The 15603-nt window shown below is 40.0% G+C and overlaps 1 protein-coding gene across 7 annotated transcripts in view; it reads right to left on the bottom strand.

The window, feature by feature from the left end:
• Window positions 1-1495: 1495 nt before the first annotated feature.
• Window positions 1496-15603, bottom strand: part of ank1.S (ankyrin 1 S homeolog) — a 146591-nt gene continuing 132483 nt past the window's right edge. For 4 of the 7 annotated variants that reach the window (XM_041587432.1, XM_041587430.1, XM_041587431.1 and 1 more), the window contains 5 exons: window positions 14878-15040; window positions 12540-12623; window positions 11715-11867; window positions 6412-6551; window positions 1496-2861 (listed from right to left, as the gene is read on the bottom strand). In XM_041587432.1, coding sequence (XP_041443366.1) covers window positions 6453-6551; window positions 11715-11867; window positions 12540-12623; window positions 14878-15040 — 499 coding nt within the window. In that variant the 3' untranslated portion in view covers window positions 1496-2861; window positions 6412-6452. Of the gene's footprint in view, window positions 2862-6411; window positions 6552-11714; window positions 11868-12539; window positions 12624-13638; window positions 14845-14877; window positions 15041-15603 lie in introns of those variants that run through there. The other 3 variants (NM_001097697.1, XM_041587433.1, XM_018253958.2) reach the window with 3 other exon arrangements.

The following is a 15603-nucleotide window of genomic DNA, read 5'->3' as shown; positions in this document are numbered from 1 at the left end:
GTTATCTAGAAAGTTCCAATTTACAGAATAGTCTAATCTCTCATAGTCTCCATTTTATCCAAATAATCCAAATTTTTAAAAATAATTTCCTTTTTCTCTGTAATAATAAAACAGTATTTTGTAATTGATCCAAACTAAGATTAATTAATCCTTATTGGAAGCAAATCAAGCCTGTTGGGGTTATTTAATGTTTACATGATTTTCTAGTAGACTTAAGGTATGAAGATCCAAATTACAGAAAGATACGTTATCCGGAAAACCCCAGGTCTTGAGCATTCACGATAACAGGTCCCATGCATGTGTGTGTGTATAGAGCCATGAAACCAAGAGCCACAACTATGCTGTTTTATAGAAAATAATGTAGCACCTGCTGTAATATCTGAGGATATTAGAAGTCACCCCGTGGTTTCTTGACCAGATTCCATGTCTTTATATAGCCATGAAATAGAATATACAGTTTGTTTTTCTTTCTGGTTAATATGGTCATGTAGCAGAATATACAGTTCTTTTACTAAAAGGGATAACATGAAAAAAATCTGCAGACTTTGCCCTGTTATTATTTACTTACAATGCGTGCCTCCTTTCCCCAAATTTTAGGATCTTTTCCGTTATCATTACTGGCACATTTCATCAGTATTGGCATTCCATAGAAATGCTGTGGAAATTCTCTTTTATGTACTTTTTGCATTCTATTCATCTGGCACAAAATTATTTATGTATGGGCATAGAGCACAGATGGAACCCTGAACTTAACTGCTGCATAGAGGCACATGTTAATGGGATCCTGTCATGGAAAACCATGCCTTTTTTTAAAAAATTGCACCAGTTAATGGTGCTGTTTCAGCAGAATCCTGCAATCAAATAATTTTTTAAAAGAGCAAACTTTTTTTTTAATTTAATTTTGAAATCTGACATGGGTCTAGACATGTTGGCAGTTTTCCCAGGTGCGCCCAATCGTGTGACTTGTGCTCTGATAAACTTCAGTAACTCTTAAATGCTGCACTGGAAGTTGGAGTGATATCACCCCCTTCCCATTCCTCCCCAGCAGCCCTAAAGCAGAAAAATGGGAAGGTAACCAGATAACAACTCTCTGACACCTGCATTGTTAAAAAGACTCCCATGTCCCATCTAGTGGTAGCTATGGGAACAGCAATCTAATCCAAATCTGGCTAACTCCTTCGGTTACATTGAGTTGGAGAAACAATAGCTTATCCAAAAGCAGTTCCATTGTGAAGTGCTGCCTCTTGATGAAAGAGATATCTGCCTACACAACAATATTACAACTAAAAAAATGCATTTATTGGTTCAAGACTAAAATTTTAAATGGTTCAATGAATTATGTGCAATGTACACAGTGTAATTTAGTAATAAAAACTATGCCATAAGAATCATATTCCCTTTAACCGATTCTTGTGCCTCACATTAGTTGCTGATATGGCTTAGGTACTCTAAGCAGAGCATGATTTATGCACAGAATTCACAATTCTAAATGAGCTTATATTGCATAGTATTTATTCCCATATGAGCAATTATTATACAATCATTTTCTTATGCATATCAGAAATTGCATCTAAAAAGAGCATTGGAGAGGTTGTGTGAGTGAGTGCTTTCTCTCTCTCTCTGGAGTAGGGCTGAAGGGCCTGTGGATTTTTAGTGGGGAGGGGGTAGGCTAATCCCTTTAATATACACAATGCTCATCATTCCCCCCTAAAGCTGGATCCAAATTCCTGAGTCAGGGGGGCAGTTTAATCCCCATTTTTCCCCTACCCCCTCATAGAGAACATTCTCTACTGTATTCTTATACAGAGTACCGCTATACACATCCAGCCCCTGATAATGAACATGCCACAGTGTATGATGATGCTGAGCATCTCTGTACACTAAAAAATTAGCATGCTCACCTGCAGAATGATGAGTATCTCTATACACTCCCAGCCCAATTATAAACATGCTGCTCTCTGTATCAATACTAAATATCTCTGTACACTTTGATCCCCCCCCTTAATGAATTCACTGCACTGTATAATAATGCAGAATAATTGTATGCACTACCAGTAGCTTTATAATACTCATGCTGCACTGTATAATGGTGCTGAGTGCCTCTATAAATGCCTAGCCATTTGAAAAAATAACATGCTGTTTTTGTATGGTACTGAGTATCTACATACACACAGTCACCCTCAATAAGTGAGAGTCTATCCCTGCAAAATGATGCTGTGTATACCTGACGTGTAGCCCTTTTGCTTCAGAGGAAACCAAGCAAAAATGCCCTATGATAAGCAGAAGCCTTGCCAAGTATACCCCACCGACATTGTGCTGTGTCCCTGTGGCCTCTGAAACCCCCTACAAAGGCATAGGGTAACTGCTATTGCTGTTTGTCGATGGGCAGCCAATGTAATAGTTCAGCAGGACATGAAGAGTGTATAGACATACTCAGTACTCATTTACATATAGTACCAAAGATGGAAAGCTCTTGAGATGAGATGGAGACAGGAAAGGGTTTATTCCCTTTGCTAAAACTTTTTCATAGATTATCCTCTTGGCTTGGGATAAAAAAATGAGTATGGCAAGGGAGGACAAATGGGTTGAATGAGGGTCAGGGGAAGGGGGCAGTTCTCTCCACTTCCCAAATGTCATCACATGCATATTACATTGTAACAGGCAGGGTGCAAGTCTTCATGCCGTGAGCATACAGGGGCGAGCATCAGATTCGCACTTGGGTGGGGTCCCTTGGTTCTTTGGGAGTGTTGTCTGTTTATAGATGAGCGAAAAAGGTTACATTTTGTACTGATTCATATTCTGTGAGGTGCAGGTTGGTGGCAGTTGGATCAGCATCAGTAGCTTGTACTTGAAGTGTAATTCTTAAAAAAGAAGAAAGAGGAAGAAGGGTCAGATACAGAGTGTAATTAGGAGAGGGGAAATTAGCAAGGGGAGTCAGAGAAGGGGATAAGAAGTGAAATATGGTAGAATTATGGATTTAATTAAATACAGTAATAACAAAATAGAAAATTAATTGTAAATCAGATCATAACATGAGAAAACACAAGCCAAGCTATATTAATCAGTTATAATACTGATTAATACAAATACAAGCTGACCCATGTCAAATATTTAGCAGCACTTTGCAGAAGGTAGAACTATATGCACCATTCTTTAGTGAATAATGACAAACAATCCCCACATTTCTTAAAGAAGAAGGAAAGCTACAAAGGCAGTTTATTGCCAATAGATTAGCCAAAACAGTGCAAGTTAGAATGTCATTTTAATTCTTTAGAATGCTTTTCCATACTTGAGTAAACAGCTCTAGACACTGTCTCTGTTTATTTAGGATAGCAGCTGCCATATTAGCTTGCTGTGACATCACTTCCTGCCTGATTCTCTCCCTGCTTGCTCATAGTTCTGAGCTCAGATTACAGCAGGGAGGGGGGAAAGAGCAAACTGAGCATGCTCAAGCCCAAACCCTGGAGGGTTAAGCTGAAAACAGGAAGTCTGATACAGAAGCCCATGTGTACACAATACAACAAAAGAAATGTGGTGTTTCTTTTGACAGAGGGCTCAGAGCAGCATTACTTTGAGGGTTTACTGGTGTATTAATTTAGACCTTTCTGATAAAGCTTATTTAACTTTAACTTTTCCTTCTCCTTTAATGGAAATTAGTACAAAGTAGTGCGACAAATGCTTCCAAACATAGACGCCAATCAACGATGAGCTGTAGAGAGAACATCATTGTTTTCGTAACCTCCTGAACAGTAGTTTTTCAACGGTTTTTATTATGTAAGTGTTTTTCACCTTTCCCAGGTATAATTTAGGAAGGAACAGGTTTTCATATTTTTCTTAATTTAAGCTCCATTTCGGGGTACCACATTCGGTCAGGCACACCCTTACTATATCAAGTTTGCAGGAAAAATAATAATGTGTTTTCAGAACAGCAACATAGCATTCAACTCAAATACATTCTTCATCTGCCGTTTTGACTGAGCCTTTCCCCATCTTCCATTTAGGACAGGGGTGGCCAAAAAGTAGATCGGAATCTACCAATAGACCTATAGCTGGTGATCAGTAGATCTCAAGACAAACAGCTTGTCTCTGTTTTATGCTTTTCATTCAGATTAAGGTTACATAAGAAATAATTGTTTGTTTAAATATAGCAATATAAATTCTCCCATGAATCAATATAATATTTAAGTAATATCTTCCATGGAACAGAATGCTAACAATGCTTTTATGGATGTAGATCATAATGGGATATCATCACTAAAAATAGACCTTGCATTAGTAAAGTATGGGCGCTCCTGATTTAGGACCTCCTTAAAGGGGTAGTTCACCTTTAAAGGACAAGTAAACCTTAAAAATAAGTGAATGTAAAATTTATTAGGGTGCTATTCTAAGCCCTTTAAGAATGTACATACATTTTTTATTTATTTTTTAATTCCAAGATATTAAGGGATACATATACAGTTAATATCAATTAATTTTGTTACAGCAGCGCACCTGCTGGTCATTTTCCAACCAGCCTGACCACCAAGTAGTGAAGGAAGTTGTCAGGAGACAGAAAGAGGCTGCTCTGATGTTCTTCTGCTTAGGAAAAAAATTAGAAACCTTTCTCAAATCTTTCCTAACCAGAAAAACACCAGACCAGTCTCTTTTCTCTCCTGCCTCCCTGTCTCTCTCTTGCAGTCTTGCATGCCCTCTGTTAGTTGTAACTTATCTATATTTATCTTCCCATGGGTCGGGCCCCCCCTTGTCCCAATTACAGTGATACCCTTCTATGTCTCTTGTTGGGTAGAGCATGAAACGTGTTCCCTAAATGCAGAGGACGGAGAGCAGATTGAGATTATCAGGTCCTAAATCACAGCGACACTTGGAGCCAAAGTGACACAGAGGAGACGGCCTGTAATGAATTTAGTATGTGTGAATATGTCAGTGTGTGTGTGTGGGTATATCTATTTTTGTGTGTGTGTGTGGCTGATCCTTACATATGTTTTCCTAATATATATTTAATTATTGCAGCGCTTAGAAGTTAAAACATTAAACCAGAGACTAGTGAACTCAAAGTAATGAAAATATAATGAAGTGTTGTCCTGCAATGGTAAAACTGATGTGTTTGCTTCAGAAATAGTGATGGGCGAATTTGCGCCGTTTCGCTTCGCCGAAAAATTCGCGAAACGGCGCCGGCGTCTCGTTTTTGACGCCGGCGCCCGTTTTTGACGCCGGCGAATTTTTTGACGCGAATCGCCTGGCGACTAATCGCCTCTTCTTCTGGGCGACAATCTCCTCGTGTGAACTAACCCTAAATAGTGGATAACAGATAACACCATTATGTTCTACAGAGCTTATCTATTATTTACTGTCGGACGATTGAATCCTAAGGATGGTCAGATCGCGGGACCGCATCAACGAACAGACGGGATTTTTAGTCCCATCCGATCGACATCTGCCCAACTTTCGCCCAGATATCGATCGGGGAAGCCTGTCGACAGTTTTTATCGGCCCATGTATGGCCACCTTTAAGGATGATGGTACACTTGGGATTAGTCAATGCAGAAGTCAATGGCAGAGGTCCAGTGACCAATTTGAAGATGTTAATAGCTTTCATGACATTCAAGTTTTTTTTCGGATAAAAAAACTTGATTCGTACGAATCAAATACAAATCGTCCTATTCGATTGCTTCTAATTCAAATAAATTTTTTTCTTAAATAACCTCCCATTCGAGTTTAGAGTTTATTCAAATTTACAATAGTGAAAAAAAATTCACATGAATTTGAAATTCGACCTTTGATAAACCTGCCCCTTAGTGACGCTCCTGCAATGCCGGCACCCCCCAGCGCTTAACTTTTCCTGCATCGGTAGTACGGAGAGAGCAATTGTGAAACTGGATATTCAGCTTTTAAAGGTACCAGGAGTGGCTTTTTTGCTGCCCCTGGTGACCTGGTCATTGATGCTGCCTGAGGCGAAATTTTCAACTTGCCCCATTGGAACAGCGCCTCCTTGTAGACGATTGGAGAATTATAACAAGCAAGAACTGGAGAATTATCATCATAATTTCAAACATAAATTAAAGGGTGATTACAATATTTCATAAAAGGAAAAGTTGTTGCATATAAGAGCTATGGCACATGATGTGAAGTGATTGGTGTTTACGCACCAATAGAAGAAGATGTTATTGCTTACCCTTCAACAAAGCCCTTAAAACATGCAGTACCCCAAGATCTTCCCCCAGCTAATTCTGTTGCTTTCCATAGTGAAAATCCCTTGTTTTCATCAATGCTTCATGTAACAGTGAACAATGACTCTTATGCTGTAGCAGGTGCAGTTTTATTAGCATCACGGTGACAAATATATATATTATGGAATATTATCTGGGAGGGTTTTGGTTAGTCTTGGGGTGGGACTTATATACTCAGAATTACCTGGGCGTTTCCCATTATTTGGGGTGTCCCAGTTTTGCGTTTCACTGTTGCACCCGTTTGGTGCCGGCTCGTTTCACAATCTGTGCACCCTTTCTCCCGTCTGCGACCTCTGATCTGACAGTGTCATTTTCGTCCTCTGCCTGCCACAGGCAGCCAAGGAGGGGACACAGTTTCACAATAGGTTCAGGCAGTGAAAGAAACATAGAGGAAGGACAACACGAGGGACAAATAAATAATAAAGGGAGCAGTGGCACGGAGCAATGTCAAAGACAGACATACAAGCAACAAACGTCAACACAAAATTTGCAAAGATAAAAAGAACAAAAGAAAATGGAATGAGAAAGCGGTGGATGAAAAAGAAACAATTAGAGAGCTGAAAACATTGTTAAGAACAGGCTAAATAGTAACTGTATTGTAGAGAGTGTGCTAAAATTGCTCTGCTCTTTTTTTAATGTCTGTAAAAACTGATTGCCTTGTTTCCAAATGAAAATCAAGCAAGTGCACCGATGTGAAACTTTTTGTTCCCTGACTACTGAGCAACTAACACTTGGGTGACAAAATATTTGGACTTATTGTTGCCACCTGACTGGTATCTTACGTGCCTGGCCATTAAAAATGCTGCTTGATATCAATCTTAGATAGTATGAAATTTTTTCCAAAAAAAGGTGGCAACCCTCCTCCTTCTTCTTCTTTCGGCTGCGCAGTAGAAAAACCAAACTTTAACAGGGGGACGTGAAGCACCATGCACCTTGTGTTACATAAAAAAGGGGATACAGAGCACAGCGTCGGCAGGCATGAAGCAGCTCCCTAACAGGCAGCACTGTATCCATCATTGAAAGCAGGTGTCTGTGCACAATTTTGTGCCAAGATCTGTGTCAATTCTTTAAAGTTCAGAACTGCAAAAAATATGACGGATTGAACTGATTTTTGCCACTTTGCGCCTTGCCCTGCATTTAATTATCAAAAACCTATGACGGGAAGCTGTACTTTACATTTACCTTTTTATGTGTATGTGTAGCATATTAATACAGTAAACACGCAAAACATTCCACTTCCATATAAGGGAAATAGTCATAGACATAAATGCATGTGGACAAAATATACAGATAACCAATAACTGATACCAATCAGTGCTGCTCAGCTGGCTGCTAGAAATTGACTCACTAATCAACAGGGCTAATTTTTACAAACCCTAAGCCAAAGAAAAAAGCCGTTGGTCAGAACTGCACACCCATATATCACAATCTTTAGTTTAACTGTATACATTCTCTATGCAGTGTAATAAAGAAGAACCCTCATTTTTCTTTTTTACAGGGGACTGCATCAAAAGGTATAAATTCCAGAAAACCACGGATATGGGAAAGAAAAAATAACACAGCTTGTCTGAATGGGAATACCCCTTTCTTTGCTATTATATTATATATTTGCATTATAATTGGGCCTTACACAATTCTTAGGTGCAACAATGCAGAGAGATTTGCAGCAGGGAGAAAGGGATCCAGAATATGGAGATAAGAGAAATATACTACACTATTGCACATGTGCCATATTTATTGATAGACACCCAAGGGCCTATATAATTGAATACATTTGTTATTTTTTTTTAAATTCCCTACACCCCCCCCCCCAGCTCCACACCTGGATTTATGCAGAAATTCTCCTGCAGCACTGGAGGGATTTTAAAATCTTTCTTAATTTAATATATATAATTATACATATATTTGTGGGCCACCCCAAAAAGCTGCTGTGAGGTTTATAGGGCCTGTTGCGCTAGATGCTAGAAGTGAAATCACATGGAGCCGTGTGATGTCACTTCCGTAAACTGTCGGGTGCTGTTAGGTCTGGTGCCTAGGGTGTCATCGGACCTAAATATGTTGAGGACAATAGTATTAATGTTATAAAAAATTAAAACTACCCCCACCCCATGCAGAAATTGTCCTGTGGCACTGCAGGGATTTTAACATTTTTTAAAATGTATTTCTTTATATAGGCACCTGAGGGCCGCTCCCCCAAAATCTGCGTGAGGGGTGTAGGGCCCACTGAGCTAGGTGCTGGAAGTGAAATCGAATGCAGCTGTACACGTGACGTCACTTCTATAAATTGGGGGGCCTGTAAATTCTGGTACCTTGAGTGGCACTGGACCGAAATACATTCCTAACAATAGGATTAAAGTTATGCAAATAAATGACAAAGAGGACTGCCATGTATTTCTATACATGGCTGTCCTCTTTGTCATTTATAGAGCCATGGATTCTCTCTCCCTGCTGCTGGATTTCTGCATCATCATAGAGGAGGAGTAGGGGGGTAGGCCCTTCTGCAGAGGGGCGCCTCAATTCCTCAGGATCCCTGGGCAGAAACTTTATATATTTATTACAGAAAAAGGGTTTATTTTTTAAAAGAGGTATATTGTTGTGGTAACATGTATGATCATGTTTCTATAATGCACATGGCTGGTTTAATAACATTGTTAACATTAGGGCCAGACCTGCTCCCCTTAGCAGGTCTTTCATTAAGGGTAAGGGCACACTGGAGATTTGGGGAGATTTAGTAGCCTGGCAACTAATCTCACAAGGAAACTTCGGGCGACTTCGGAAATTGAAGATGCGCGAGAACATTGGCGCAGGCGTTTTTCATTAAAGCCGGCGGAAGACACGGGAATCAGTTTGAGGAGATTAGTTGTCCCAAAGAAGAGGTGATTAGTCGCCGGGCGACTAAATCTCCCCGAATCTCCAGGTGTGCCCTTACCCTATGAGGTCGGCAGGGGGCCCTTCATTTTGCAGCCCAGGAGGGCACCCAATGCTCCAGTCCGACCCTGGTTAACATAACTAAACTGCTTAGCTTCCAGACAGATATTTGCTTTGATTTTATAAACTGACAATCTGCTCACAGATAATTGCAGCCACCTCTGCAAAAATGTTCTTCATGGTATTAATTTGGCCAGTGTATTTATATTAACGGCCTCCTCATTTGAAAGAGAGGATTTGTTGTCTGCCACATGGTGGGCATGGGATTGGCTACAAAGGGTATTTTAAAATTGAAAGCATGAGAATAATGTGAATATTGGAGAGGCAGCTGCTAGACTTGTGAACTCTGACACAGTTAAAAGTGGTCTCAGTGAGCGCCTGTTGTTTTTGCTTTTGTTGTTGTGGGACAGGAGTGTTATGATTTTTAGAGACAATTTGCACATCTAGTTCTTTGCAAATTTAACTAGAGCAGAACCTTTTTAACTCTGTTTCACATTCACATTGGGACCGGGAAAAAACCTGGTGGGCCCTGGCCCTTGTGGACCGCACTGTCCCAGACCCAATCCCCTGCGATTCTCCTCCAGGCCACTGATCTCCCTCCCCCAATGTGGGGAATACCCTAATTATGCTCACTCGTGGGAGGATGGGTGGTGGCAACCCCTGTAGGAGGGTGTGGGGGCAAGTTGGGGGCCCCTAGGGTGGCAGCCCTAGTGGGCCCTGCACCTACCAGTCCAACCCTGCTGAGCAGAGTAGGCTCCAGTGCCCATTAGGGTCAGTCACCCCAGCTTAGCTAGTGGCCCAGTTCTACCCAAAAGAAGAGCCAGGACTAACTAATGGAATACCCTATACTAATGAATCCCTGGGAATACAGTATGGATACACATTAACGGATTACAAATGTACTGGATTGCATGGACGCAGCAGCAGGAATTACAGATAAGTGCGCACCAACGTAAAGTGTACACAACAAGCAGGCCCTAATTCTCTGTATTAATATGTTCTTTACTGACATTTAGTGCAAAACTACTGGGGGTGCAATTGTCCCGGGGCCCGCACCCCCTCGGGGCCCTCCGGAGGTTTGCATGTATGCAAATCTGCCAGCCACAATCGTTTCTGGAGGTAGGTGGGGGGCCGGCTGCACACACTGAACCCGGGCCCAGCATTGTTTAGTTACAGTACTATTGACATTCTTTGTATATGCTTATTCACGGTTCTGATTTACATGCTTTAGTAAAAAAGGAGAGATCTGCACTCTCATTATAAATACAGCAAGTGTGGCATTTTTACTTTGTATCTGGCCGTTAAAGGTACCCATCCCATGCCAGGCAACCCTGAAGGAAACAGATCATTTGGTACGTTATGTTATAATCTGTTCTATGCCCAGTGTCAGTACCAAACATATCAATGGCAGCTTCACACAGAGGTTTACATTTTCCCCCCATGCGTAACTTGCTACTAGCCGTACACCAGTTGAATATGACAACTGAATTACACGTATGACTAGAAGTCTAGATCTACTGTACAGTGCTGCAGAACACGTTGACTATATATATATATATATATATATATATATATATATATATATATATATATATATATATATATATATATATATATAAATACTGATAATACATGGTTTGTTGATTTACTTTACCCTACGTTGACTAGAAAAAAGTTTTATTAAACTTTTTACCGCTCTAAAACAGGCACATACAGTACGTCCCACACCCAAAGCCCCAGCCAGCAATAATATCAAAATATATCCTCAGCCTTTTCTACTAATACCAGCTGACAGTTAGCCAAGACTCAGTTCCTGGCCTGATCCCACTTTGCCAGTGATATAAAAACTTCTGCTGCAGGCAATAGAATGTACTACGTAAATGAGTGATATTGGGCAGGATTTTTAGGAGATTATCCAATCCTGCTGCCCAAGCAAATATATTTGTAGAAGAAAAGCACACACTAAATCTCCTGCTTTGGAAAGTGTTATGATCACTGATGAGGTGGACTCAGGACTGGAGGTGCTGTTTTAAGGTTCCTAGCTGGGACAAGAACTGCTGACTGTTGGGGTCTCAGGACTTAGGTTGCAGTTGATGCATTTTTGCAATACCCATATTCTAAGGAACTGCAGAAAGAAATCCAGGAGCACACCACTATATTGCTCAGTAAAGTCTGTGTTTTATTAAACCCATGTGTATCCTCTGGGTCCTTTATCAAGACCCCGTGCAAGGGAGGGTAGAGCACCCAGTACTTTCAACAAGTGATTACTAATCAGGTAGAGCACTCCACTATTGTGCAGTACCATATTCTAAGGAACTGACATGCCCTGCCATCCTTGATTGCCTAACAGTTTATGTGGCCCTGATTATTTGTTTACCGTTGTAAATAAACAGTAGGAATATTGACATGAATTCGGTACATCCTTTGTTGCTGCATTTTTACCATTATGGGGACTGGTAAATTAGTATAAGTATCAGATGTTCTGTTTGTATCTTCAGGCAAATGGGAAAAGATGAAAACACAGAGATAAAGGAAGAAATAGAAAGACGTAGTCAATACCTCTCGATGCAGTACAGCATACTTCAGGTAATTTGGGGTTTCACTTTCCAGGTCTTCTGGTTCCTGCAGTGTCCCCTCTATTAAAAGGTCCTCATTATCCCCTAAATCTGTGGTTCCTGGTGGACCCACTCTGCGTAGAACCTTCCGGACTATCTGTAATGTACATCATCAAGGGGAAACGCAGAGAGTAAGAGAGAGAGAAAAACAAATTCAATATATGTATGATTAGTAGGGAGAAAACCTTGAGGATTTGTCAGGAACCATTTTTAGTGGTGTAGATGATCGTGGGCCACGGAAAGGTGGAAATCCTACTAGCGCCTAGTCACTAGTGCTCTGAAATCAAGGGAGTTACTAGTTCGGCTGGGTGGCATACCTCTCCATTATGTATGCCGCCCTATGCACAGGCCTGTGTGGCCTTGCCACAAATCTGGACCTGAGCATAAAGAACACTTCTTCCGGCATGCTTGTTCTGCACATGCATGTGACCAAAACATGGCCGCCCGTACCAGTAACTCCCCCGGTACAGCTGACATAGTGCTTGGTGGATGCATTTTGAAAGACATTAATTATTAACCCCAGCCAGAGCTAGCCTGAAACATCTGGTGGGAAAAATATTGGGCTGACAGGTACCTTTTAAGTTAAAAACTAAAGCAAAACAAAATGGACTCTACCGGCATAGCCATTCTGTAATTCATCTTTCTGCATAATGGGTTTTAAGATAATGGAACCCTTATCTGTATTAAAAGTGGATATTCAGGCAGTAAAGACATTTCATAACATAATTATCAAAAGAAGATTATACATTTCTGTCAGAATTACACCTACCTTCTTTGTCACAATGTTCCCCTGCTCATCTGTGAATTCTTCCTCTGTCACCTGTTCCCCAGGAATATCTGGGACTTCATTCCCCTGTAAAAAAAAATTACCCATTTAAAGTTCTGCACTACAGCCAAGAATAACACAAGCCTAAACAGCTGCATAAACAGACTGGCTCAAGGCTCAAGGCTAGAGCATATATATATATATATATATATATATATATATATATATTTATATTTATATATATATACAGTATATCCACCTGCAAAATAAAATTCACAGAAACATAAATAATAGTGTTTAAATCAGTGTTTCTTGATTTCACCTTCTTTGCAGGGAGTGATATCAACTGATTTATAGTTAGCTGCAAAGCACTCCATGTGTATTTATACTAAGGCTCAGTGTAATTACAGTAGTGAATTGATGTTTTAAATAAGTTGAAGCTTGTGAGTTGACTATAATAAGCATGTGAGCATGGCTTAAGAAAGAGAGCTCTAAATAAAGAAAGTATCCCAAGTTAAACCTTGTATGAATGGAATGCATTTACTTGCAATTCATCCTATAAACCAAGAAATGGGCCAGAAAATGTCTTATTGTACAAATGGGATATACATTGGGTACTCTTCATATCAACAGCTACAGAGCAGAGAAAAGCCCTATTGTATAAATGGAATATACACCAGGGATCCCTCCTATAAACTGAGATACAGACCAGAGAAAAGTCCTATTGTATAAATGGGATATACACCGGGGATCCCTCCTATAAACTGAGATACAGACCAGAGAAAAGCCCTATTGTATAAATGGAATATACATCAGGATCCCTCCTATAAACTGAGATACAGACCAGAGAAAAGCCCTATTGTATAAATGGGATATACACCGGGATCCCTTCTATAAACTAAGATATAGACCAGAGAAAAGCCCTATTGTATTAATGGGATATACACCAGGGATCCCTCATATAAACTGAGATACAGACCAGAGAAAAGCCCTTTTGTATAAATGGGAAATACACTTAGAAATTCTCTTATAAACAGAGATACAGATCAACCAGAAATAAAGCAATGTAAATATATATATGACTTGATTTTTCCCCACATACCTTGACGATGACCCTCCTCCTCACAACTTTAGTGGTCAATGTCTCTTCATCATCTTCTCCACCTCCTTCACCAAGTTCTTTGTCAAGCTCGGAATGGAGTCGGCGAAGAACAAATTTACCAGCTCCCCGAACAATGTGCACTACATTCTGACAGCTCACCACAAAGAATCCTATCAGCACTATGCACACCCCCAGCTCTGTCAGGAACCCCCACATCATGTCTGGCTCTCAGCTGAGGGGATAACACTTAGACTTCTTTAAGAAATTCTATTCTATTTGAGTCCTTTGCTATTGTGGTATAACTACAGCTGAATGAAACCCATTTTAGTATTCTTCTTTTGTTCTTCTAATGTTGAGCCCTTTACAATACCTGAACATTATTTGTAGCTATTCTGCCAGTTATAAGTGGCACATAGTTTAACCCATAACCACTTAAGTTTCCTACCAATTCCAAAATGGGAGTTTTACTGTAATCCACCAGTAGCTTCACCCCCACCAGTAGCTTCACCCCTCAGACAAAGTTTCACTTTTCCGAGTCCATGGGCTGGGCACCGGGGGGGGGGGGGGTTGTCCTGAGAGATTGCACCCAGAGAGTTATTTTTCTCTCTCTATTCTGCTGTCTCTCAGCTGTCTAAGGGAGGGTCTGAAACCAGACCCTGGACAAGGAATGTAGAGGAACACTTAATATCCTTAAGTGATGGGAATGGGGGCAGGATTTGAATGAGGTAGTGGAATGACCTCGGAGGTGTATTGAAAGTCACTGGGCAAAAGAGAACTGTTTGCAAGCTGTAACCTTTCTGCATGTCTATGTACCATGCCTATTGATCTATCTGTATTCCTATGTATAAACAATGTATCCATATTGGAATTCAACTTGGTTTTTGCATCAAAGATCACAAAATCAAAATCGCGTTCGAAAATTTACATTCCCGAGATTAAGAGCAAAAAATGTAAATAAATTAAAACAAATAGGAATCTAAAACCTGGCAAATTCATGTAGAAGTAATCTTTTTTATGACTGAATCTGGTCCAATATCTGAGAGCAAAAGCAAATATGTAATTTGTTTCTCAAAACTAATTGTGTAGGAGAACTCACAAAGGGTATTTCCTGCCCAATTACTACTATGCCCCAGAGACACCTAAAATACATAGAGAGTGGGGCAAGGGAAGTGAGGTGGAGTGACTCGAAGGTAAAAATATAAAGGCAAATCTCTTGGCAACTTCTCAATAAAAACATACCTGTCCAAGTCCTCTTCCAGTGTATATTGTACTTTGCTGTGAAACTTGGATTGTTTTACTACCCTTGAAGGTAGGATGAAGCTCTCCATATGTCAGAGGGGCACCATTGTCATGAAGGGAGTGAGAAGATGACACAGGAACATCTGCAGTCCACTCCAGATTCCTAAAGTATATGGCATATATGAATTAATGAACATTTCCAGGATTGTTCGAATGACATTTTGTATGCCTTCCCAACTATTGAAGTGCCCTGTAGACCTTTCTGTATGATGAAATTCTGTATTCCAACACGTAGGTATAAAATATTATCCTTTTACATAAAAGAAGGTGGATATAGCTGAATACTGATTTCTGCCACACAAAAGAAGATGCTTTGTTGGTGTGTATGAAAAGCAGATTGCATGTTTGTAAAAGGAAAACTATATCCCCCAAAGAATGTAGGTGTAAAAAAAAAGATATTGCATAAAACAGCTCATATGTAAAACCCTGCTTCATGTAAATAAACCATTTTCATAATGTGTGCCATTGGGTAATTCTAAATTCTCCTTTGAGATTCTGTTGCAGAAGCAATTCTATAAGGGAGTAACTGAAACACAAAATTTCAGACGTGCAAACTTTGACAGTATAAGGGCATCTCTGCAACATATTAAGTGGGAAATGCTTTTCACAGGGTTAAACACGGAACAAAAATGGGAAGTCTTTAAAATGCTGCTTAATAAATATACA

The sequence above is a fragment of the Xenopus laevis genome, chromosome 3S (assembly GCF_017654675.1).
Source record: "Xenopus laevis strain J_2021 chromosome 3S, Xenopus_laevis_v10.1, whole genome shotgun sequence".
NCBI classification, from domain to species: Eukaryota; Metazoa; Chordata; class Amphibia; order Anura; family Pipidae; genus Xenopus; species Xenopus laevis.
The sequence above is the reverse complement of the archived record's forward strand: the minus strand, read 5'-3'. Positions and strand labels throughout refer to the sequence as shown.